General features: G+C 50.9%; 1 protein-coding gene across 1 annotated transcript; it reads right to left on the minus strand.

The window, feature by feature from the left end:
• Positions 1–619: 619 nt before the first annotated feature.
• Positions 620–25,188, minus strand: Nphs1 (NPHS1 adhesion molecule, nephrin). Its single transcript, XM_028855299.2, has 30 exons — positions 24,454–25,188; positions 24,155–24,370; positions 23,959–24,081; positions 23,672–23,800; positions 23,129–23,210; positions 22,665–22,768; positions 21,911–22,038; positions 21,652–21,823; positions 21,325–21,482; positions 20,992–21,136; positions 20,764–20,888; positions 19,146–19,332; positions 18,919–19,048; positions 18,606–18,778; positions 17,580–17,720; positions 17,359–17,499; positions 16,648–16,769; positions 14,753–14,924; positions 14,513–14,669; positions 14,274–14,425; positions 12,916–13,027; positions 12,652–12,833; positions 9,808–9,864; positions 6,577–6,696; positions 6,094–6,118; positions 5,875–5,950; positions 5,577–5,670; positions 5,023–5,138; positions 1,240–1,404; positions 620–1,148 (listed from the first exon to the last, which is right to left on the minus strand). The coding sequence occupies exons 1-29, from the start codon at positions 24,551–24,553 to the stop codon at positions 1,273–1,275; spliced, it is 3,771 nt and encodes a 1,256-aa protein (XP_028711132.1). The 5' UTR covers positions 24,554–25,188; the 3' UTR covers positions 620–1,148; positions 1,240–1,272.
• Between the last annotated feature and the right edge of the window lie 1,395 nt (positions 25,189–26,583).

The raw sequence follows: 26,583 nt of genomic DNA on the forward strand, positions 1-26,583 counted from the left end.
CTAGGCAGGGGCTCTACCACTGAGCCACACCCCAGCCCCTCACTGGGGGATTCTAGGCAGGGGCTCTACCACTGAGTCACACCCCAGCCCCTCACTGGGGGATTCTAGGCAGAGGCTCTATCATGACGCTACCTCCACAGCACACTTCTTAATTTTGAAGCTTTTAAAAGTATTGTTTGTTTTGAGTTAAGTTTTCACTATGTAGCTTGGAACTCACTAAGTAGTGAGCATCAAACTTATAGAGATCATTCTGCCTCTTCTTCTTCTTCTTCTTCTTCTTCTTCTTCTTCTTCTTCTTCTTCTTCTTCTTCTTCTTCTTCTTGATTTTTTGAGATAGGGTTTCTCTGTGTAGCTTTGAGCCTTTCCTGGATCTCGCTCTGTAGACCAGGTTGGCCTAGAACTCACCAAGGTCCGCCTGCCTCTACCTCCCAAGTGCTGGGATTAAAGGCATGTGCCACCACTGCCCGGCCTGCCTCTGCTTCTCAATTGCTAGAATTAAAGATGTAGATCGCCACACAGGTTGGATTTATTTTATTTCTAATTGTGTGTATATGTGTGTGTCTATATGCGGGTATGTACACATGAATGCAGGTGCCATGGAGGTCAGAAGAAAACATCAGATTCCCTAGAGCTGGAGGGACGCGATTGTGAGTCACCTGATGTGGGTGCTGGGAACCAAACTCAGGTCCTCAGAGCATTAGCTGCCATTCGAGCTCTGACTCCCCGGGCCATCTCTCCCGCCCCTATTCTTTCAGTGGCCCAGGCTGACTTTGAACTTGTGTTTGAACTTGCCCCAGCATCTTGCGGAGCCAGAATGATAGGGGTGGCCTGCCATGCCCAGCCTTGTGTGTGTAACGCCAAGGCTGGCTGCAGCCTGCAACCCAGAACCTCACACACGCCAAAGCACACACCCTCCCACTGAGCACATCCCTAGGCTCTGAATGGGATTTTAATAGGTCTTTCCTACTTCTAAAATTTTTACTTTTGAAAAGTATAATGATTCTTAAAATAGATTCTCATTGTTCAGATGTCATTTCCAGTGGCTCTGTTCCTTCGGAGAAGTTTCATTCCTATAAAAGGAGCCTTGCTTATCCCAGATGTCAACTTGAATCTTCTTGTCACTCACACGCCTTCCTTCATGTCTTCCCCTGAAAAGTAACCATGTGTTAGCACCACACAGGGCTCACTGAATGAGCTCAGCAGGACAGGAATGCACAGGGCCACTGGAGCAAGACATACAGTGGCTGTCGGAAACGGGTGTCACGAAGAGTCTCAGACCAGATGTCCCCTCAGCTCAAAGGGTAGAGAGTTAGGTTCCGCAGCACCTAAGTCTTCTGCCACCTGCTCATAGAGTCTTCTCGGATCTTCATACTTGACCTCAGGCCAGCGAAGGTCATAGGGGTCCTAACAGGCAAGAAAGTGGAGTCAGAGCCACAGAGAGATGCAATGTGGGATATCACTGCAGTTTTGGGGGACACACATCCCTATGAGATTCCTTTTAAGCCCAATGGTTTAGCACACTTGCTTGCCATGCACAAGGCCTTCTGGGCAATGTTCCCCCCCCCATGCTGCTGAAACCAAAATGAAGCCAGAAACCATTATAAATAAACTATTGTGGATCATACTTGTGATTCTAGTGTCCTAGAGGCTCTTGCTTTTAGTTTGAAGAGAGCCTGGTCTACATAGTGACTTCTAGGCCAGCCAGGGCTACATAACAAGGACCCACCCTACCTCAAAAAGGTTCTCTATCTGTCTATCTGTCTCAAAGTGGAATTTGAGAACAGTCAAGGTGGGGTGAGGGTGGATTCTGTTGAAGCTAGAAGATAAGCAGACAGGAGTTCATGAAAATGGTTCATTATAATCACTTCTCTGTGTGGGTGGGGTCTTCTCTATAATTGAGGTTTAAAGCTGGGTATGGTAGCATCTGCCTATAAATCTTAGCATCCAGGAATCTGAGGCAGGAGGATTTTGAGTTAAGAGCTACATTGGCCTCTGCATAGTGAGATAGATAAATAGATAGATGAATAGATAGATAGACAACACAGAGCAAAACAATAATACCCAGTAATAATGATGATGATGATGATAATAATAATAATGATAATAATAATAATAATGATAGCTGAGAGCCAGATGTGGTGGCTCAAGCCTGTAATCCCAATATTTTGAAAGTCATGGCAGGAGAATTGTCATTAGTTCAAGGTCAACCTGGGCTACAGAATGAGAAAGACCTTGCTTCAATAAATAAATAAATAATAGAAATAGATAGATAAATAATAATAAAGTGACTAATAAGAACAACCCTCATGATGTCAGCTTTGGCATCTCAGGATGAGTCTCACCTCTGTTTGTCTCACAGCCCCTAATACATTTCCCCATCAAAATGAAAGACAGTCCAGTGCAGTGACACACAACTGTGATCCTAGCACTCTCTGAAACTGTGGCAGGGGGATTGCCAGTCTAAGGCCAGTCTTTGATACACAGTGAGACGCTGGATTTTTTTTTTTTTTAAAAAGTATGAAACTGTGAGATGGCTCAGAAAGCAAAGACACTTGCCACCAAGCTGACAACCCACGTTCAACCCTCAGGACTCATGGTGGGAGGAGAGAACCAACCTCTACCAGCTGCCCTCTGACCGACACATACACATGCACATGCATGCACACATATAATCAATTAAGTGGGGGAAGGTCATAGAGGGTGGCCCTTTCTGGGGGTGTGCTCTGTTCTAGGACTCAGGGAAAAGGCATGTGTAGTTCAGCAAATCCCAGAGCAAACACAAGGCAAACACGAGGCAAACATGAGGTAAACAGGAGGCTCTCATCTGCATCAAGAGCTGCAGATGGTTGATAATTATAAATTGTCAGGAAAAATTGGAGAATGATAGTATTTGTGCTGTATAAAAATTAATTAGAAAAAATTAACTAGAATTTACTGAGAGGTGATGACACATGCCTTTAATCCCAGCACTCTGGAGACAGAGGCAGGAGGATCTCTGTGAGTTCAAGACCAGCCTGGTCTACAGAGTGAGTTCCAGGACAGCCAGGGCTGTTACACAGAGAAACCCTGTCTCAAAAAAACAAAACAACAACAACAACAAAAAAAAACCGCCTCAAAACCAAAACAAAATAAACAAACACAAACTAGAATTCAACTTTGAACATCCAAATATAAAGTCTCCTTGGAACACAGCCTGGAGCGTTCATATACACATGAGCTGTGATTACTTCTACCCTGTGACAGCGGTGAATAGCTTAGAGGAAGGCTATATGTACTCCAAAGCCCCAAATATTCATTCTCTGGACCCGATGCAGACACCCAGAGTATTCCACCAGCGTTTCCCAGGAAACACACGGTCCAGCACCACGGACAGCGCTTCAGCAGCCCTGTCATCCGAGCTGGGACAGTAGAACTCATGTCCACACCTTGGGTTGACACCAAGGGAAATCCTCGGCCCAGAGATGCTGGGGTATTGGTCAGGCTCAGAGGAGAGTCCGGCTTTTTGTTTTGTTTTGATGGATTTTTTTTTTGAGACAGAGTCTTGATATGCAGCCCAGGCTGCCTTTGAACTCCTAGTCCTCTTGAGTGTGGGAAGACGAGCAGGTACCACCATGCTCAGTTTGAACGTTAGGCATGTTTCTCATCTCCCTTGGCATGATGCAGTGGGTGGGAGGGAGGTGGAGGTGCCTGCCCGTCGTTGGTACCTGCCCAGCCACCACCCTCACTCACTCTGGGCTCTCTACCCTCTCCCACTCTCAGCCCAGCGTATTGAACAATGCTGGCCTGTAACCTCTGGCCCCGTAGATGAACGCCGACCCAGGCTTATCCAAATGGAATAATGTGCTAGATGTGGTGGCTCACACAGGTAATGCCAGCACTTGGGAGATGAAGACAGGGCAATCAGGAGTTCAAAGTCATCTTCAGCTACATAGTAAGCTTGAGTCCAGTCTGGGTTGTATAAGTCCTATCTCAAAACAAAATCTCCAAAACCAAATGATATATTCTATCGTGTCTCAGTGGTTGGTTCAACAAATGCATCTGGCCAAAGGTGGATCAGTGTGTGCCAGCACCGTGCATTGGGAATTACTTGGAAAAGAGACATTCTCTTTCTTTGAAGATTTTAAATCTAACAGGATGGAAAGCTGGCTCTCTTACAGGAAACAGTTAGGGGAAATTCTGAGTCCTGTTGTGCCCATAGACGATTCTAGCATGTAGCTTTTCAGCTGAGTGGATCAAAAAATTCTTCCTTAGAGGAGCAAGTTGGCTCAGCAGGCGAAGGCACACGTCATGAAAGTCTGGTGGCATGAGTTTGATTCCCCAGAACCCACACAAAGCTTTCCACAAAACTGTCCTCTGACATTCACATGTACGCTGTGCATGCACACATGACAATAAATAAACTAGTTTTCAAAGACTCTTTCTCTCGCGCAGCTTAGCCAGTGTGGTGGAGATGCCTAAGGCAACTTATCCCTTCCTTCTCCAACAGTGGCAGAACTTTAGACAACAACTCCCAGAGCCTGTGGCTAGACGGAGCCTTGGGATCACGTTCCCATCGATCAGAGGGCAGAGGGGCAGGTGACCATTTCTGGGTCTCTCTGGCACCTTCTTTCTCTGTCCTCCTCTAGCTGATTGATCCTCCCATCTCCTTGGTAAACTGACCTATGCCTGCAGCCCCCAGCAATGGGTGTGTTAGAAAATGGCGGGAATACAGGGAGAGAACTCTGGATTCTAAATCACCGGGCACAGCAGGACTCCACTTGGGCAGCTATGTGAGAAGAAAGTTCTCATTTTTCACTTGGAGGGGACAGAATCTCACTATGTAGACAAGGCTGGCTTTGAACTCACCCCCCTTCCTCCTCCTCTCTGGCATGTGCCACCATTCCTGGGTCAGGATGTATCATGTAGCTCTTCCTGGCACTGCATCGAGGCTGGGCCTCTTTGTCACAGTGGCGTACCCTTAACTGACACACGGTAGGAGGTGGGCTTCCAGCCTAGACAACCTGCTGATAAGAATCTCCTCACCATTTGGACTTCGTCATAGAGGGGTCCCCAGACCCCGGGTGGGCCATAGGCTCTCTCCACCTCATCATACAGGTGTCCAGGGAAGGTCATGTCTTCATCTTCAGTACCTGTGAAGGCTGGAGTTGGGAGACATTAGGGTTAGGATGGGAAAATATCTCCCTCAAAGGCTCACATGTTGGAGGTTCAAGCCACTGCTAGAGGTCTGGGAGGTCCTGGAAACTTCAGTGGAGGGTGTGGCTAGCTGAACAAAGTAGGTCACTGGGATGTGTCCTTGGGGTGGGGAGTCTCTTGCCTCTGGTCACCTTCCTGTCTGGTTCACTCTGCTTCCTGTCCACCATGAAATGAGCAGCTATCCTCACCACACAAGCTTGTAGCCAAGCAGCCATGGATAGAACCCTCTGAAGTGAGGCAATAGAAATCTGGCCTCCTCAGGCTGTTCTCTGGGGGTATTTTGGTCACAGTAATACAGAAAAGTAACTGATGTAGCTTGGAAGGAAGACTATCAGATGTCAGAGTACCTGGAAACGGGGAGTCCTGGTGTGGTTATGACTCACCTTGGGGATAGGACACCTCTTCCAGTGTGGGGGGGAGCTGGGGGCTGAAGTCCCTCATGGAGTAGTAATGTGGTTCCACTTCCGCTGTGCTAGCCTGTCACACACACACACACACACACACACACACACACACACACACACACACACAAAACCAGTAGACAAGGTCATTTCCCTTGACTCGCTGGTTCCAGGAGATGACAATGATCAGCCTGGAGCTGAGGCTGGAGGTTGCCGGGTTGGGGTGGAGTGGGGTGGGGGTGGGGGTGGGGGTGGGATTGGGGTGGGGGGCCTCACTCACCACGGAGCTTCTCGTGTCCCGGTCCCCAGTCCACTGACTCTCCTCATACTCGTTCCTGATTCGGTCTTCCTCCGACCTTCCAGGAAGAAAGAAAGAGTAGATGAAAGCTGGTACTGAGCCTGCCCCCCAAACCCCTACCCCCCACCCCCCACCTCCCCACCATCCCACCCCCATCCCACCCCACCCCTGCCGCGGCACTCCCAAGCCTCTCCCGCTTACCCCGCCTCTGTCTTTTCTGAAACCTCTGAGAGAAACAGGAAAAGGGGTTTCAGAGACTCCGCCCTCCTGGACCTGGGCAGAGCTGTGCTGTGCAGAAGCCCCAGGGTCCCGGACCTGGGCAGAGCTGTGCTGTGCAGAAGCCCCAGGGGCCGGACCTGGGCAGAGCTGTGCTGTGCAGAAGCCCCAGGGGCCGGACCTGGGCAGAGCTGTGCTGTGCAGAAGCCCCAGGGTCCCGGACCTGGGCAGAGCTGTGCTGTGCAGAAGCCCCAGGGTCCCGGACCTGGGCAGAGCTGTGCTGTGCAGAAGCCCCAGGGTCCCGGACCTGGGCAGAGCTGTGCTGTGCAGAAGCCCCAGGGTCCCGGACCTGGGCAGAGCTGTGCTGTGCAGAAGCCCCAGGGTCCCGGACCTGGGCAGAGCTGTGCTGTGCAGAAGCCCCAGGGTCCCACCCCTCCAGTCTCCAGTAGTGAGGGAGTCTCTCCTCACCCTCAGCCAGGCGCCTCAGTCTTCTCCGCCAGAGGAGTCCCCCAACACAGGAGGCGTTGGAGAGCAAGAGAAGACCACCGACCGCAAACAGCAGGGGCAGCAGGGGCAGCCTCGGGGGTCCTGGGGGCGGGAGACGCCCCTTGGTGAACCCCGACGCCTGGATGCAGGCTGGGAGCTGGGTTCTGAGAAAGCCGGGCCCTAACTGTGCCTAAGTCACCTTGAAGATCGGTGCCCCAGCGCACTTCAGGTGTGATGACGCAGTGTAAAGGGTTAACTGAGAGCGGAGGGTCAGGCCTCAGGGTGGGTGGCACCCCCCACCCCGGCTGGGAACGCCATGGTGTGACCTGAGCTGCGCCCCACCATGGCGCACTGACACCTCCAAAACCGTGAGTGAAGCAAAGCCTGCCTCCTCATAAGCCCTCCTGTCAGCTGACTGGTCAGGTGATGGCAAGAGCGATCCAAGGTCAAAGAGGCAAACAGGCCATGACCCCAGCTCCACCCGTTCTTAAAAAAGTGATCTGTTGTAATGTGTGGGAGCATATGTATGAGTGCGCATGTGCGGCTGCCCACATGTGGAAGTTGGAGGTCGGTGTTGGGTGTCTTCCCCTATTGCTCTCTGCCTTATTTTTTAAAAACATACATATATACACACACACATATATATATACACAATACACACATATACATATATATAACATATACATATACACACATATGTACATATACATACATACACACATATGTATACATACACAAACATATATACATATATACACATGCACATATAGACATACAGACACATACACACATATATATATACATATATACCAGTTTATTTATTTTATGTGTTTAAGTGTTTTGCCTGCACATATGTATGCAGATCATGTGTGTGGAGATCAGAGGAAGGCATCATATCCCCTAGAACTAGAGTTACAGGTGGTTGTGAGCCTCCATGTGGTTGCTGGGAGTCAAACCCAGGTCCTCTGGAAGAGCAGCCAGTGATCTTAACCACAGAGCCATCTCTTCAGTTCCCAGTTTAATTTTTACGAAGATTTATTTTTGTTTTATGTGGATGAATATTTTGCCTGTATGTAAGTATGTACACAATGTGTGTGCTGTGCCCCCAGGAGACCAGAAGAGGGGGCAGAGCCCCTGGAACTGGAGATATGGAGGGCTGTGAGCCACCATGTGGGTGGTGGGAACTGACCCTGGGTCTGCTGGAAAAAACAGCAAGGGCTCTTTCCTGCTGAGCAGTCTCTCCAGCCCTAAAGAAAGATTTACTTGAATTTGAAAGTGTGTACGCGTGTTCTCTCAAGTGCATGCATGTGCCTGCAGAGGCCAGAAGAGGGCGCTAGATCTTCTGAAGCTGAAGACACAGGCTGTTGTGAGCCATCTGATGGCCAGGAACTGAATCCTCTGTCTTGTTTTTTTGGGACAGCATCTCACTGAACCTGGAGCTGCTGCTAGCCAGGCTGGCTAGCCATCAAGCCTTTGGGGTCCACCTGCCTCTTTCCCAGCCCCCGGTCACAGCTGGACTCAGGTCCTGTATGACAGTGTTTACCCACTGAGCTATCTCCCCAGTCCCTGGACCATACTTTCCACCCAAAGGCAGATGGCTTCTTCCTCAAGTCAAACTGTTAGCAGCAGGCCCTCCCTCCACCTCCACAGAGCCCTGTCTATGACAGGAATCCCCCTCTACACTGGCTCCATGTTAAGGTATGCCATTTGCCAGTGGGGGCAGTGGCTAATATGACAGAATTCGAAGCTTGAGCTATCAGAGCTCACCTTTCTCGCTGTTCTTGGAGCCCTGGCCATCTCCATGTGGGCACTCTAAGGAGCAGTTACCTCCATTGTCCTAACCTTGAGCCAGATGACTGAAATCGTATGAGGAGGAAGCCATCTGAGATCAGTCACAGTCTAGTGGTCAGCTGACCATAGAGATGATTTAAATGAGTCCAGGCCAGAGCTGTCCCAGCAGACTCAGAGTATCATGGGAAATGTATGTTGCTAAGCAGCTCCGTGTTTGGGGTAGTTTGTCACACAGCTGAAGCTAACTGATACAGCCACCTCACCGTGACAGCGTGGATGTGGCCAGTTCTTTTTGGTGGTTGCTGTTCTTTTGGGGGTGGAAGTGTCTCGATATGCAGCCCAGACTAACTTCAAACTTGTGATCCTCATGTCAGCCTCTGAGTGCAGGGAGTGTAGGCGAGCACTGGCTAGCTGATGGTTTTAGAATTAAGATAGGGCTGCAAAGACGGTGCAGGAGAGAGAGCACATGCTGTCCAAGCACGAAGACCAGAGTTTGGATCTCCAGCATCCACACAAACGCTGGCTATGGTGTGTGCATGTGCATGTGTGTGTGTGTGTGTGTGTGTGTGTGTGTGTGTGTGTGTGTGTGAGAGAGAGAGAGAGAGAGAGAGAGAGAGAGAGCCCATGTGAGTGTGTATGTATGAGAGAGTGCATGTGTGCAAGTGTGTGTGTGTGCATGTGTTGCAGAATGGAGATAGGCTCTCTGGGGTTTGCTAGCAGAGCAGCCTAGCTAAAATACATCAGACAGAGGGGGCTGGAGAGATGGCTCAGTGAACCCGAGCTTGATTCCAAGCACCCACATTGCGTGGCTCACAACTGCCTGTAACTCCAGCTCCAGGGGATCCAATGCCCTCTTTTGGCTTTTGTGGGCACCCCCACACACCTGCCATTTACACACACCTTAAAAAAGTAAATAGTAATGATTATTACATCCTAAGAAAATAAAACAGAGATCTCTAGATTCACAGACAGACCCTGTCTCAGGGGACCAAGGCAGAGAGTGAGTGAGGACACCCAATGTGGTCCTCAGGCCTCTGCATTCCCAAAAGAGGAGACACACACACACAGCATCAAATTATGCCGGGCACAATAGCTCGTACTTGTAAATCCAGCACTTGGAAGGCCGGGGTCAGAAGATTACTACAAATTATAGCAAGACCCTGTCTCAAAAACAAAAAGGAAAGAGTGGGTCTGCGGATGCATCTCATCCGCAGAGTGCTGATATGGCATGCAGAGACGCGGCCCCGGGTGTGATCGCAGAATTGCTCAGGAAAGGAGAAAAGCTATCGCTTCCAGCAAGAAGAGCGGAACGGGACACATGGGGGTCTGCAGGGATTCAGCTAAGTCTTTGGCAGCGGTGACCACAAGGGAGGAGACTGAGTGAAGAGAAGCGGAGAGGAGGCGCAGGGAAGGAGCGCTTGCCTGGAGGCTGCTCTGTGGGCAGCTGGTGGTCTGTGTCTTCAGGAGCCTGGTCCAGGCCTGCGGGTGGAGAGAGATTAAATTAATACCAGGAATCGGATAAGCCCGAAGGAGCCTCCACGTCTTAAGCTCTTCAGCTGACTTAAAAGATCACAGAAATGGCGGGAGGCTTCTTAGGGACATTTTATTTTATTGGCTTTTTTTTTTTAAAGATTTTTTTAAATGTGTATCAGTGTTGTGCCTATGTGTATGTGTGTGCACCATGGGCATGACTGGTGCTCAGGTGGTTGGTGCTGGAACCAACCCCAGACCCTCTGCCAGAGTAACCAGTTCTCTTAGTGACTGAGTCACCTCCGCAGCCCTCTCTGTGACGTTTTAAAGACAACGATACATTACAGCAGTTCTGTGCCAATAATAACAATGAATTATTAACTAGTGTTTTATAGTGTATATGTTCTTTTAGTGTGAATCACCAACTTGTTGAATTAATAAAAAGGATGTGGGGGGGGGCACAGTGGGTAAAGGCGCTTTTCACTAAGCCTGATGACCTGAGTTCAATCCCTGGATCCACACCGTGGGAGAAGAGACCTGATTCTTGCACCTTGTCCTCTGACCTCCACAGCATGCCGTGACATGTTTGCTTGTGTACATGAATGCACACACAATCGGTCATACATACAAAAAACACTTAAAATAGCTTAGATATATCTATGCATTTATATGTAGATATGTAAGAAGCAATAATAATGAAAGACAAAGAGGCCGTGAATTTGGTTGGAGGGAGGAGAGGGAAGGGAGAAATGATGTAATTATATTCTAATTTAAAAATGGGACAATAGGAGAGACGGCTCAGCAGGCCCTTCCAGAGGACCCAGGTTCAGTTTCCAGCACCCACATGGTGGCTCACAACTTTCTGTAACTCCCATTCCAGGGGATCTGTCCTTGGCTGGCAGTAAGCACACACAGAGTGCCCATACATACAAGCAGGCAAAACACCCACACGAATAAAATTTTTAGAAATAAAAATAAATAATACTTAAAAAATTAAAAATCAAGAATGTCTTTAAACAGAAAAAATGAATTTGGAAAAAAAATTAAGGGTATTCGTCTCTGTCGGAGTTCCACAGCAGAGGTATGAACTAGACATTGGAGCGAGGGAGGTGGACATAGTTTGTGTTTTAGTATTCAAGGGTAAGGACTGGAATGGAAGGAGCGCATGGCGGGGTGTGGGGGAGACCAGGAGGAACACTGGTCGGTGAGAGGAAGACAGAACCGGGGCGTTCCCGGCAAAGCAAGCCGAAGCAGAGCGGGACGTCTCCTTTACATTCAGGTCATAATTTTGCACAGTCTAAGAGCACATAAGAAACGTCACTTCCTCTAATCCTCACAAGAGCGAGAGGAACCTCCTTCCAGAAACCTGGGTGGAGAACTCTGGGAGGAAAGTCTGTTTCCAGCTGGGACGGTGGCTCATAGGGCAGACCCAGCGCTCACAAGTGAAAAGCCAGCCTGGAAGGCAGGGTGCACTTCCAGGCCAGCTTGGGCTGCAGACTGAGATCCTGTCTCAATAATCAAAGAACAAAACACAAATAAAAACTACTTTTAGAAACAGATATTTGCTTAAGGCTACAAAACCGGGAAGTGGTAAGCTTCAGGCTTCTGTAAACCAAGTCGTGTAGACTTAACGCATGCGCTGCAACATCTGTCAGATCTCAGTGTTCTCATTGGTCATTTTCTTGTGTTGCTGGGCCCTAACTGAGGGCCTCGATTTTTTTTTTTTTTTTTTTTTTTTTTTTTTTTTTTTTTTTTTTTGAGACAGAGTTCCTCTGTGAAACAGTCCTGGCTGTCCTGGATCTCGCTCTGTAGACCAGGCTGGCCTTGAACTCACAGAGATCCACCTGCGCCACCGCGCATTGATTGGTTTTATAAATTCTCTGGATCTCTGCAAAGAACTGGGTTTCCCTGACTTTTTTTTTTTTTTTTTTTTTTTTTTTTTTTTTTGGCTGTTTCTGCTCATTCTTTTGTCTTCTTCCCGATGTCAGATTTGGTTTAACTAGGTCTTCTTTGACCAGTCATCTTTCTGGTTTGCAGTTGTCTGTCTGTCTTTTATATTTACTTACTTATTGATTTTGTGTGGGTGGGAGGCACATGTGGAGGAGAGGACAACTTGTGGGAATCAGTTCTCTCCTTCCACCATGGGAATCCTGGGAAACGAACTAAGGTCCTCAGGCTTGCCTGCAGGCACCTTTACCCACTGAGCCATCTCACTGGCCCCACTGGTTTTTTTTTTTTGTTTTTTTGTTTTTTTTAACTCTAATAATATAAACTATTCATGCTATGATATGATAATATGCTATGTTATTTATGTTATACACTGACTCAGCTATATCCTCTTTTTTATGTTTTATTTTCACTCAAAACTATTTTCTGCTGAGTGCGGGGGCGCACACCTTTAGTCCCAGCACTCAGGAGGCAATGGCAGGTGGATCTCTGTGAGGTCTAGGCATAGCAGTTCTGAGTTGCCAGAGATACACAGTTAGAATCTGTTTCAAAAACAAAACAAAAATCCCCCTAGTTCCTCCTTCCCCAGTCATTACAGATCAGTGGCTAAAAGTTGGTCCCTAAATCACATCCGCCTGAGTTCAAGGCTTATCTCCAGCTCCTCTTAGCTGTGACCCCTGGCCAATTTTCCTAACTGCTCTGGGCCCCAGCTCTTTCATCTGTGAGTAGGAGAAATAACTGTCTACTTTGCTCTACCATCCCCCAACATTGTAAAACACACACACACACACACACAAAACCCACAAAACAACATAAAACTTTCCCCTGCTCAGGACTGCCTCTTCCCACCTGGAGTAGTGATGGCGACCTGGATCCCTTTGTCAGCCAATCCACTGTCCCCTAGGGCATTGCTGGCCAGCAGCCAGATCCTGTATCGTGTAGAAGGCTTCAGTCCAGTCAGTGTGAAGGTGGTGGCCTGGGGTGGCAGGACATCCACGTAGAGGAATCCTGGGGTCTCCAGGGCCTCGTACCTGCGTGGTGAGAACAGTCAGTTCAGCCAAGTGTCTCTCTCCACTGTCTGGCCCGCTTCACCCGCCTCGGTGGAGGCCCCACCTGATTTGGAACCGCTGAGGCAGACCTCCATCAAAGCCAGGCTTCCACTCCAGCCCTACCGAGTGAGGGGTCGTGCTTACAACCTTCAGTCCCAGAGGAGGGTCAGGGCGGCCTTGGGAGAGAAGGGAGGGCATTGTTAGGAGTACAAAAGGGGTCTAGAAGTTTCCCTCCAGAGTCTCCTAAGAATGATTTGGATCGGATGGTGCTGTGCTCAGTAAGTTCACCTCCAGGGGGCTGGGGAGATGCCTCAGTGGTTAACAGCACTGGTTACTCTTCCAGAGGATCAAGGTTCGTTCCCACACCCACATCCAGCCTCTTCCGGCATGCAGGTGTGCATGTAGACAGAGCACTCATACATTAAAAAATACATAAATAAATTTTAAAAAATTTAAATCATTTGGACCAGTGAGATGGCCCAGTAGGTAAAGCTGCTTATTATCAAGGTTGGTGACCCAAGTTCCATCCGTGGAATCCTTATGGTGACAGAAGAGGACTGATTCCCACAAGTTGTTCCCACACACGTACACACAACAAAAATAAATACATAGACTATAATAAAAAATTGTTTGAAGCCCGGTGTGGTGACACACCTTAAATCCAGCACTGGGGAGACAGAGGCAGGCGTATCTCTGTGAGTTCGAGGCCAGCCAGGGCCACACAGGAAGACCCTGTCTCAGACAACCGAGTAAGGAGGGAAGAAGCCGCTGTGGCAAGGACTGCCCTCCCTGAGCACTTTTCGGGAAGCAACACTTGGAGTGTTCAGATTCAGTATTGGTGAACTTTAAAAAATTTTTGTATTTATTTTAATTCTCTGTGTGTGGGTTGTGTATGCATGTGTATCTGTGAGCTGCTTGTGTGCCAGGTACCTGTAGAGTCACAGGTGGTTGTCACTCAGTGTGAAGGTGGGGAGAAGCCAGTGAGGCACACATCTAGTATCTCCACAGTCGGTAGAAAGAGGGGCATCCCCAGGTTAAGGTGTAGCTCAGTGATAAGGAGCTTACCCCATACTCAAGGCCTGGATCTGACATCTTGCGACACCCCCCACCCCAACTACCACCAAATAAAACAAACCAGCCAGGCCTGGTGACGCTCAGCTGTAATCCAGCCCTCTGGAGGTGAAGGCAGAAGGGTGGCCATTTTGAGGCAGGGTTGGCTACGTAGCAAGCCTGAGGTTAGCCTGGGCTACATAGCAAGCCGGAGGTTAATCTGAGTTATATAGCAAGACCTTGTTTCAACAAAACAAAACTCCATTCTCGTGCATAAACACCTCCCAAAGATCAGAAACACTTCCTGGTTCTGGCCAACCAGGAAATTGGCAAAGAGCAGTCCCCAACATCCCCCAGCCGCTCCCACCGTACTGATGCTGACGAGCTGGATGTTGGTGTGGTCTGAACCGAGGGCGTTGGTGGCTGTGCATGTGAAGAGGGCGTAGTCCTGGGCTGCGGACACATTAGCAATGGTCAGGAGGCTGCTGTGGACAACACCTTGGTGGTACTTGTGCTCTGTGTACCTGAAGAGAGGTGTGGTGGGACTCAGAAAGAAAAACCAGGGCTGGATGACCGGAGCTAGGGTAACACTTGGCCATACCCAGGCTCACCTGGGATCCTGGAGATCCAGAGGGACCCCATCTTTGGTCCAAGTGAAGTCAATGTTGGGGACACCTCGGGCCCGGCAGTGGAGGGTGGCTGAGCTGGTTCTGTCCCCAGCCGCAGCCACTTTGGTTAGGGGAGTTGGGCGATCCACCTGGGGGGCGACTAGGACAGGTTGAACGGTCAGTATGGGGAATGCGGGAGCATGGGAGAGCTGTGGGTGATGGGCAGACCCTGAAGGTACCCACATCTCACAACAAGACGGACAAGCCCTCTTGCTGCTGGGGCCACCCCATTGTCCACAATGCACTGGTAAGCACCAGCCTGTGACAGTTTGGCCTGGTGAATCCGCAGACGCCCAGTGTGTCCCTTTGACATCTTCTCCATGTCATCGAGGCTCAGATCCTCCTCATCTTCCCCCTGGCATCCCAAGATACAGGAGCTTGTCCCCAGTCTGTCCTCAGGTCACCCCCAAACTGTATCCCACCAGCAGCTTCTCCCAACTACAACCCCCCTGCACAAAGTCAATGAGATGGGGATGTTTCTTGTCACTCACACAACCATTAATCTAGTCCATCCGTTCATCCACCAGTTCAGCCAATCATCCATCCATACATTTGTCTAAACACTCATCACGCTTGGAACCCTCTGCAGACAGGGTGCAGCTTAGTGGAAAAGCATTTGCTTGGCATGCTCAATGCCCTGAATTCTGTCTCAAGCACTAAAAAATAAACTGACTGGGCTGCATGTGGTGGTTTACTTGCACTTGGGAGAGAGAGGCAAGAGAATCCCAAGTTCGGAGCCAACCTGGGCTACATAGCAAGTTCTAGGACAGCCTAGACTACTTATCAAGACCCTCTCTCAAATATATACGTCCTAGAATGGTAGCTCAGGCCTGTCGTCCTAGCACTTAAACGTTGGAGGCAGGAAGGTCAGGAGTAATTCAGTTCTTTGAGGACAGCCTCAGCTACATAGCACGCTTGAGAACATGGGTTACATCACCAGTGGTTCTCAATCTGTGGGTCAAGCGACCATTTCACAGGGGTCACATAACACCCTGCATATCAGATATTTACATTACAATTCATAACAGTAACAAAATGACAGTTATGTAGTAGCAACAAAATGATTTTATGGTTGGGGGTCAGCACAGCATGAGGAACTGTACTAAAGGGTCGGGTCGTAGCATTAGGAAGGTTGATCAAACTTCGTCTCAAAAACAATGGGCCTTGAAGACAACTCAGTGGGTAAAGACACCCGGGCTGAGCATAATCATGTGAATTTGCTTCCTGGGACCCAGTTGTTAGGAGACAACTGATTCTCACACTTATCTTCTGACCTTCACACACATACTATAGCACGTATGCACTATACATACACACAATAAATAAACTTAGAACAGCAACAACAAAATGTACAAAAAAACCCCAAAATCTGCCTACCCATTCATTTATCTTTCCATCCACTCAGTTCAACAAACCATTTGCTTTTTTTCTTTTACAATTTCAAACACTCTTTGTTATTAATTGTGGGTGTGTGTGTATGATGTATGCGTGTGAGCATGGGCACATGTGTGCAGCAGCGTGCAAGGGAATTACTTCTGAGGATCAGTTCCCGCTGTCTGCCGTGGGGTCTGGGATTGAACCTACATCGTCATGCTTGCACCACCTCGTCCGCCCTGTGTGCCTGTTTGCCGTCCTTCCAGGCGCCAAGCTATCCACCTCGCAGCGCTCGTTCATGACATTTTTCACTCGTCTGTGTCCACATTCATAAATACGTGCACCTGCTTACTTATTCATACCCCGCCCCATTGACGTTTCTCTCAGAGAAGCCGTCATTCTAGACTTATCCCCACTCACCTCCTTTCTAATTCTACTTATCCACTCTTTTGTCTCCATCAAGCTTGGGACCGCTCATCCTCCTATCCATCCATTCTTTCACTCACCCACCCACTTTTTGTTCATCTATGCACCCACTTACACACACACACACTCACACTCAACAAAACCAGCTCTTGAAAGCTATCCTAACCAGCATAGTCACATATGGCTTCACACTCGTGGCATCCACTCCCAAGGCACTCATAGCCAAGAGGCTCCCTCTTGCTAGCTCCACCTCCGTCCTCCAAAGGCGAGGTACTTACCAGTCTCTCCCAGCTGAACATCTCTGGGAGGATGGGATTGGCATCAACGGTGCAGACGATGTCCACGGAACCCCCAACATTTACCTCAGTGGGGTCCTGGAGGGCACGGATGGTGGGAGCATCTAGTGGGAGACAGGGGCTTGGAGAAGGCGCTTAGGCCCTGACAGGAGGGGGTCTCCAGGAGGAGGGGGTCTCCAGGAGGTGGGGGTCTCCAGGAGGAGGGGGTCTCCAGGAGGAGGGGGTCTTAGAGGAATGGCATGGAGGTGGATACAATTTACCCTTTATGGAGGGGGATTCTCCGAGCGGTGAGGCGATCCTCACCCTCTTTATACTCTGTATTATTAGAGTCTGGTGTGTGTGTGTGTGTGTGTGTGTGTGTGTGTGTGTGTGTGTGTGTGTGTGTGGTGGGGTTGGGGGTGTACCAGAACAGTGTCGGAGTGGGGTTCAAGAGAACTTAGTTTTCTGGATGGAGGAGATCCCAAGTAAGAAGCCCCCTCTCTATGCAGATTCCACCTGGGGTCTCCCTAGCCATCAAAGCAAGAGCTTTCCGAAGGGGAGGGCTCTAGGGTGGGTAGTTATCCCTGGTTGGGCGGTCCTTTCACGAGGAGGAGGAGACTCCAGGATGAGCAAGGCCCCTTGAGTGGGCGTGATTTCTACAGTAAAACTAGCTCCTCCCCAAACCCTCTCTTCCTAGTTTCTGAGGGAGCTCACAATGCACGTCCAGCTTCACCAGCGCCTCGGCGGTGCCCTCTGAATTCTGGCAGTGAAGCTGATAGATGCCACCATCAGCTCGGGTCACATTCCACAGCTGCAGAGCTCCGCCAGACAGGATGCGATGGCGGGGACCGCCAGCTGGGGAAGGCCAGCGTAAGGAGCTTGGAAGGCTCGCCCATCCTCCTGAATCTGCACCCTTCTCCAGGTCCACACCCCACCTGGGCTGAGGCGGTAGCCTCGGAAGGTCCAGTTGAAAGCCTCCGGGGCGGGGTTAGCAGACACCGAGACAGGCAACAGCGCCTGGCCTTGCTCCACCGCGGTCACTGCCAGCACTTGCTCCCCCAGGAACTCTGGAGGGTCTTCAGTGGGGGCGCCCCAGGAAGTCAAGAGTGTTGGTAAAGTTGGGTTCCAGAGAGAGTTAAGGCGTGAGTTCAAGGGTCAAAGCTAGGGTCGTGGCTAGGACTAAGGTAGTGGACAGGGTAAGTGTTATAGCTGAGATCTGAGACAAGGCTCTGGATAGAAGCTAAAACCTGGCCAGATGGCTCAGCAGGAAAGGGAGGTTACTGAAAGACCCGAGGGCCTGAGTTCAAAACCCCGGAACTCCGTGGTGGAGATGAGAACCAGCTAGCTTCCTTAAGCTCCTCCACCCCCTCGCCATTGCACGGGCAATCGGGAACACACACACAGCAATCAAATAAAATTTAAAACAAAACAAAAACAAACAAAACCCAAGCATGCCTTTAATCCCAGCACTTGGGAGGCAGAGACAGGCGAATCTCTGTGAGTCCCAGGCCAGACAGAGCTACACAGTGAGGCCCTGTCTCGAAAACTAACAAACAAACAAACAAACAAACAAACAAACCCCACAAAACCCCAAACCAACCAAACAACAACAACAACAACAAAACAGCAAAAATGTGCGGAGCCACATGGTAGTTAAAGCCTGCAATCCTAGTACTCCTGAGGCAGAGGCAGAGGCAGGAGGATTGCGGCAAGTTCATGTTCCAGGTCAGCCAGGACTACATAGTAAGAAATTTAAAAATTGACAATTGAAGATCCAGTTTTGCAAAAGGATAGCAGCTAGGGTGAAGCTGAGGATGGAGAGCGTGGGTTGGAGGTGGTACCAGCCTGAGGTCAGGATGAAGGCTAGGGAAGTTACAGCCTCTGGCTAGCCGTAAGACTCCTTTAGCGGGAGTTTGCAAGGTATCCGGGCGGGAGGGGCGGTGACGGGCCTGCGCACTTACACAGAACGTTGAGGCTGTAGAAGGAGCTCACAGTTTCGTGAAGTGCCACGCTGTGAGCCCGACAGGTCACCCGGTGGCCGTGGTCTCTGGATGACACTCGAAGGAAAACACTCCTGGATGCAGCGGAGCCTTTGAACGGGGCGCTCCGGGGTGGTGCGGCCACGTCTTCCAGCCTGTGCAAGTTTCCCAAGTCGGGTGAGGACCGGGCTGGTTCAGATGTGAGAACAAGGTCCTAGGACAGTAGCTTAAGGAACAGAGGGGCAGGTTGGGAGAGGAGAGGACGGAACCCAGACGGGACGTCCTGTAAGCTCACCTCTCTCCCTCCTTGTCCCAGGACAAGTTGACTGGGGGGTTGCTGCTGATACTGACGCAGGTCAGGTTCAAGGCATCGCCCGGGCGCAGTGCGGATGAGTTGGCCAGGATGGTCAGGTTGGTTGGGGGGACTTAGTGGATTAGAGAGTCAGAGGTTGAGGAGCCAGAGCTACAAGTCTATACCGCTCCCTCCGCAACACTCCCCACCCGCCCGGCCTGTGCGCTCACACTGCACCACCAACTGTCTGTGCGCGCTGAGCTGGCCGGCCTTGCATGAGAACTTGGCTTGATTGTCTGAGGGTCCGATGACCAGCACCAGCTCGCGGGAGAACGTGCTGCCAGACTTCTCCAGACTGCCCAGCTGCACGCGCCGGGGCTCCTGGGGCTGCCGAGGCTCGCTCACCGTGCGGGAGTCCTGAGGACCCAAACAGGGTGGGTGGCCAGCCCAGACAGGGCCTTTGTGTGACAAAGGCTCCCTCAAGAACCAGCACCCCAGTACCTTAAAGGAGTGAGGACTGGAACTGAGTATCTCCAGTCCTAGTCTCTCCTGCCTGCCTCGATGGTTTGGGGACCCTGATGCCTATTGTGCACCCCCACCCCCGACCTCACCAGCCCCCTGCCTGCTACAGGCCCCACACCCCCAAACCCATAAATGTGATATTTACAGAACTCTGCGAGCCAGGAAACTCCCTTGAAATCCCCAGACCCAAGACAGGAGTCTTTCACTTTCCTTTGCCTCTGTTGTTTTTTGCCTTGGTTTACTTGAGACTGATCTCATGTAGCCAAGGTTGACCTCCAAGGTAGCCGAGGATGACCTTGCACTCCCCATCCTCCGGCCTTCACCTCCCAAATGCTAGGATAACAAGTGAGCCACCTCACCCTGACAGTTATTTTTCTTAAACACCGCTCTTGGCCTGGAGAGATGGCTCAGCAGTTAAGATCGCCGGCTGCCCTCCAGAGGACCTGGGTTCAATTCCCAGCACCCATGTGGCAGCTCACAACCAGTTCCAGTGGATCTGAGCCCTCTTCTGACCAGGCATGAATGTAGTTCACAGACATATATGCAGGCAAAATATTCATCAAAAGTAATAAATAAAACTTAAAACTTTCAGAAACTTTCCACTCTCTGACCTTTTCCCTAATTCCAATATTACCCCTTAGATCCCCCGCCCCTCCCTCTCTCCCTCCTTCTCTCTCTCTCCATCACTCTCTCTTCCCTTCTTCCTTATTTTCTTTAATATTAATTTTAATACAAGTGAATTTTCTTTAATATGAATGGAATTATAATTGCTTTATCTCTAAAATTTTAATTCAAAATTCCTTCTTTCATCTTGGAATTATTTTTCCAGATTTTCTGGAATGTCCTTGGGGTTTAATTAATTCTCATGGCATTTGTGTCTTTTCAGAATCTCTAGCATTTTCCAAGAAATGTGGGTTTCTCCATGTTCCGAGGGAGTGGAGGGGACGAGAGTATCAAAAGTGTAGGGCTGGACAGGGTTGGTGGCGCACGCCTTCAATCCAGGCAGAGGCAGGCGGATCTTTGTGAGTTGGAGGCCAGCCTGGTCTACAGAGTGAGTTCTAGGCTAGCCAGGGCTACATAATATCTTGTCTTCGGAAAGAAAATAGGGGCTAAGGAGATAGCTCAGTCAGTAAAGTGTGTGTGTGCTTGCTCTTGCACACACCTGAGGTTTATGCTACACCTACACACACACACACACACACACACACACACACACACACACACACACACACACCAGCAAAAGAGAAAAAGAAAAACAGAAAAAAAGAAGACAAGAAGGAAGGGAAGAAGGGAGGAAGGAAGGGGGAACTCTTGCTTGGAACCTACCTTAAGCCAGGTGAGGGAAGGGTCTGGATTGCCTCCGATGGCCAAACACACCAGCCTTACCCGAGTCCCAGTTCGGATGTACTGCCCCTCTGGGGGTCCCTCAATCCACAGCTTCTGGGCAGGGTCTAGTGAGAGATGGGGAAAGAGAAGACATGTTTGTCTGGGCTGGAGCCTCAGGGTGACATCTGTGAAGCCTGAGGACTCTCTGGGCTCTAGGCGAGGGCTCACATTTCACGTTCAAGATGAGTGATTTCTTGAAGGTGTCCTTACTAAAGGCATCGCTGAAGGCTTCACAGGTGAGGGACAAGCCATTGTCCTCCCTCCGCACCAAGAGTGTCAGATTGGACATAGAGATGTGGCCACCGTGCAGGCCCTAGCAAGGAGCAAACTTCAGATTTAGGGACTGAGAAGCCCTCACCCATGGAAGCAGAGGCCTGGGTCCAGCAGACCCCAAAGCATTCCCACCCTCCTCCGTGAGGCCCAGGAGTTGGGGCCTCAGTCTGGGCTCTTCAGGGTCCAGGGCCTCAAGGGATGGCAAAGCCTCATCTTCCACATCCTCACATCCATGACTGTCTCATCAGTGGGCAGCAGCTGCCGACCACCCAGCCACCATCGCAGCAGGACCCGTGGGCGACTGGACTTGGTAAGGCAGCAGAGGGTCACATTCTTGTTCTCAGACTGCGATGCAGATCCCAGGATGGTGATGGCGCTGGGGGGAACTGAATGACAGAGCACAAGGAGAGATGGGAGTGTAGGTGGGGGTCTTCACAGACCAACCCAGACGGATGGGGGTGGGGACTGATGACCAGGTCTTTGGCATCAGATAGGCCTGCCGTGAAGGCACAGAGGGCTCTCTGGTTATGAACTGAGGTGGAGAGCTGGACTCACAGGTGACCTGCAGTGTGATGCTTCGCTCTTGGGTCCCTGCAGATACGCTGTTGTAGGACAGACAGCTGAGCCGAGCTCCATGGTCTTCAGGGCGCACAGTCATCACCAGCACACTGTGGGCCACTGCCTGGGCATGCTCTGTGCCCCAAGCTATGGACACTGGTTCACCATTCTGGACACGGAAGCAAGCTTAGTTGTCTCAGTACCAGTTCCTGGTCCCCGTCCTTTCTCCATCCCTCATGTCAGCCTCCACCCTCACCTTCAGCCACTGCAGGGTAGCAGGAGGATTTCCACCTCGGGCCATGCAGGGCAGCTCCAGGTTCTGCCCTGCCTGGACATGCCCCTCATCCAAGCCTGGCCAATTAATGACAGGAGGTCCTGGGGGAACTGGAGAGCAGAGAACACTCAGTGGGCCTGGGAAGCCCATCTATTCTCTCTGGGTCCCATAACCTGCTTTTAATTTCCTCTTGTGGGCAAGGGAGATGGAGCAGGAGGTAAGGATACTTGCCAATGTACCCAAGGACCTGACTTCAGTTCCTGGAACCTACATGATGGAAGGAGAGAACTAACTCCTGAAAGATGTTCTCTGACTTCTCCACTTGCCATGTGTATACACACACACACACACACACACACACACGCACACGCACACGCACACGCACACGTACGCATGCATGCACAATAATGACAATAATAATAATAATAATAATAATAATAATAATAATAATATCTTAAATTTCTCCTGACGGTCTGCTTTTGTTTCCGGTGCTGGGTTTGGGATCTGGGTCCTTGCATATCCAGGGCCGGATTCTTCCATTGAGCTGCATTGCCCAGTCCTCAGCAGCCCAGGCTGGCCTTATCTTTTCACGTCCCAGGTGCTGGGATTATAGGCACATGACACCATGGCTGGTGACAATGCCTGAACTTTCTGCCATTCTTGAATCCCCCGTGCTCCCAAATCCTCCTGGGATGCCCATCCTCCACGCCCACAACTCCTCCCACCCTTCACTTGCACAGAATATTCATGGTGAATGAAGCCTTGATGGGAGCGTCCAAAGCTGGGCCGGACCCCTCACAGACGAATAACTGCCCATTATCGGAGCTCTGGGGTGTCACCCTGGAAACAGAGGTTTCTGGAATCAGAGTCATCGTCTGAAATTTAGGGAGCCAGGATACAGAGGAGGGCATCCCAAATCCAAGTGTGCATACTGATTTATTCTAAGATCCGGACTGCCCTGGGAGAGATTTGGAGGTTCAACAATGAGAATAGGAGTACCCAAGGTCTTCACCTGGCCTAAATGTTTTTACTCAATACCTACAAACTGAGGTTACCATCAAGAAGTTTTGGGAGTCAGGGAGAAGCATTGGGTCCCAGGTATTCCTACAACTTGTTTCCATACTTGCATCACTGGGTCCTGGAACTCATGTGGGATAACCTGGAGGTCAGGGTACAGGGAAAAAACCTCAGCTTGCACACCTGGCTTCAGCCTCTGTGATGAAGAGCTTCTCCTTGGACCCATCATTCACATTATAGGAGACATCCAGTACAGCTTGTCCACCTTGGGGCAACAAGAAAGCTGAGTTGAGAGATGTTGGGTTTTTCTCCAAGGCAGATCCAGCAGCAGGCCCTGGAAGTCCTCAGGGAGGACACAGCACCCCTACCCCCGCCCCCCATCGGCTTTGGAGGACAAGAAGCTGGGGTGCAAGTTCTGTCCTCACACACACTCAGGACCCCCTGAGTTCCAGGGTTCTCAGGGCTGCATCATGGGCCTCTCTTCCTCCTCACCCCCACCCTGTCTGCAGCATCTCACTCCTGCATGGCCATTGGCACTCATAGCTCACCCTAGTGCTGACACACTCTCTCTACCTCAGGTCAGCAGTCTTGCATTCTCCTGGGTGTCTCCCCACAGTATCCCTTTCTTATCCCGCACATCCATGTTGGCCTCATTACCTGGGATGGTACTCAGGAGTGACATATTTGGGGGGCCCCTAAGAACACCTCCCTCCCACCCACACTCACTCTGGATGAAGGTGATGTCAGGTGCTGGTTTGGCATCCCCAGACACACAGGTGACCACATACTCCTGCCCAGCTACCCAGGTGACTGTGCTTCCTGCCTCAGGCGTCAACTGAAGCACTTTGGGGGGAACTGGAGAAAGGGTTTGGGGTTAGCCACTGCTCAGAGGTATATGTGGAGGTTTTGGGCAAGAGTTCAGGAAATGAGACCACCCAGGGAGGGTCACGGGAGCTTGGGCTTCTGGTTGGGAGGGAAGAAAAGGGCCCTGGAGGGGAGTCTCTCACCCATACCTAGGATGGAGAGGATGACTTTGGGAGACACAAACTCGGGGCCCATCTCTGAGCGGCTAACTTGACATTCATACTCTGCGTCGTCACTGAGGTCACAGGCTTCAATAAGCAGGTGGAATTCCCCTGGAGATGGAGTCCCTAAGGTCAGGGCCACACCTCTGCTGGTGGCTCAAGATCTCAGGCTCTGGTCTCTCACCTTTAGCAGGATCTCCTTCCAGGCTGTACCTTGGGAAGCCTGGGATCCTGGGGTTTGGACCCAGAAGGAGCCCATCCTTAGCCCACTGCACCACACTGCCAGGGGCTCTGACCCCACACGGCAGCTTAACCGTTGTCCCTTCCACCACAGTCAGGTTTTCAGACAGAGTCCAAAAGCCCCGGGGAACGGAGGCAGGGATTGATGACTGGGCCAGGCCTGGGGACACAGAGGATTGACACTAAGAGACAAAGGTGGCACTTGAGGGCCACATGGCAATACAAGGCCAGTCTTGCACTCACCTGTGGTCAGCAGTCCCATGAGCAGCAGGGGAGTCATGCTGAAAGTCCTGTGTGTTAGGTTCACCCCAGGGCCTCTGACGGTGGCTCCCTTAGTGCCCATTGCCAGCCACTTGGCTTGTTGTCTTGTCTGAGCCTCTCTGTGTTCCCTGCTTCTCTCTCTGTCTCTGTCTCTGTCTCTCTGTCTCTGTCTCTCCCAGTCTCTGTCTCTCTCCCTAGACTCCCATCTTCGTCTCTGACTGTCCTGGACTTTCTGTCACAGAATCTCCTTTCTGCCCTAAGCTTGCCCTGTTAAAGGTTCTTTGAGTTCCAACCCCAAGCACTCAAAAATGCATCCTTTCTCTCTCTCTTTCTCCTCTGACAGTCTCTGTTTCTCTTTATCTATTACTATCTTCCTCTCACCCACTCACAGGCACTCAAACAGGATTGGCTGCTCACTGATACTTGGGGTCCAGGGAGCTCCTGAACCCAGAAAGCCAAAGCAGTCAGTCACAGAGTGGAGCCACCAGAGCCATTTCTTGGACCCAGTGTGAATGCACCCTGCCGCTTCCCCCAAGTCTTTCCTGAGTCTGCCCAGCCGAGCAATGAAATCCCCTGTCAGCACATGCCAGGAACATTCTTTGGTGCCTCCCCAGCTCCAGTGACCCCAAGGCCTTGCCTGGGAGAGCAGGTATGCCAGAGCTACCTCCCAGCTCAGGATGGGAGGCAGATCCAGGCCTGTGTGGGTGGGAAGGACCCCCCACCCCCACCCCACCCCCGCCCCAGCCGCCATCCCAGACTGTGGCAAGTCCCTTCTTCCCCTCGGTGACATCAGACACTTCTGCTGGTGAAAGTGCAAGAGTGTGTTTGAAACCACGAGACTGTGGGAGAGAGGGAAGCCAACTGTGTGCATGTGGGTGTGAGAGTGTGGGTGTTCCAGGGACGGTGAGGGTGGATTTCCATCTGTGAACATTTTTGGAATGTCTGGTACTGGGGCAGCTGGTAGGACTGTGTCCACAGACCTCGGTGTGGGCAAATCTGGTGACACAGTTAAACACAGAGTGGGGTCTCTGGGAGCCGGAACATCTGAGTCCCAAGGCTGTGTGAGGGTCCTGTTCTAATGCCATTCCTCCTTTCTCTGTGTGTCTCTCCAGCCAAGGTGATTTATCTTCTTATTCTTCTCCATCTCTTTGATTCCTCCTCCTCCGCCCCCCCTCTTCTCCCTCCTCTTCTCATTCCTGTCACTCTTACTGCCCTCCCCCACTGTCACTCAGTAACAGGAACTCAGTATCTACAGCGTGCCGTCAGCCTATCTCCGTGCCTTTCTTATGCAGTTCCCTGGCTCTAGGCCTGATTCTGATCCTTGAATTTTAGAACCATATGTTGGCTGGCCTGCCTTCCCAACCCGGGTGCACAGCTGCTTCCGCCAGGGATAAGCCCCTTCTGCCTGCTTATCTCCTGAAGGAATTGCAACTGTTCCAACCCCCCATCCCCCCTCTGTCTTCCCTACAAATCTCCTACCCCACCACGGCTCCTCCTCCAGGAGGCGGCCCAGGCATCTGGCCTGCCCCCCCCCCCCCAGCTATCTACCAAGGCTGAGCCCTCTGGTCTTTCTCTCCCACCCATCCCCATTATTGATTCATCACTCTCCTTCCTCATTCCCTTCTCTAGCCCCTCAGCACCTCCTGGGAAACGGATTGCATACAGACCCAACCGAGGAAGGGTCTGCCACGGGGCCTTTACCAGATGGTACCCTTGGAGGCCAAGGTGTAGAGCTGTCAGTTGCTGGAACCTTTAATTAGTGCACACCTTCTACACTCAACCTTGGCTGTTTTCCTTCTCCGAACGCTCTGGGGACTCCAGGCTCTCCATTTTTCCATGCCGGTGGCCCCAGAGTGCCAGGAAAGGGAAGCTATATCAGGTGTCTGGAAAACAGCCTCGTCACCTGACTTCCTCCCCAAGACTCAAGCCTGTCCTATTTCAAAACACAGAAGCCGGGAGTCCAGATTCCCCCAGAGCTAGAACCCCAGGACCTTCTTTTCCAGCCCCCCAGCCCCCTCCCCGACACTCCTATAGGACTCAGCACAGCTGTTCCGTCTGTTGGTTTTCCAATCCTCCCGGGCCAGTGGGAGTGAGTGAGAATGAGATTGGTTG

Source organism: Peromyscus leucopus, chromosome 1 (genome assembly GCF_004664715.2).
Source record: "Peromyscus leucopus breed LL Stock chromosome 1, UCI_PerLeu_2.1, whole genome shotgun sequence".
NCBI lineage: Eukaryota > Metazoa > Chordata > Mammalia > Rodentia > Cricetidae > Peromyscus > Peromyscus leucopus.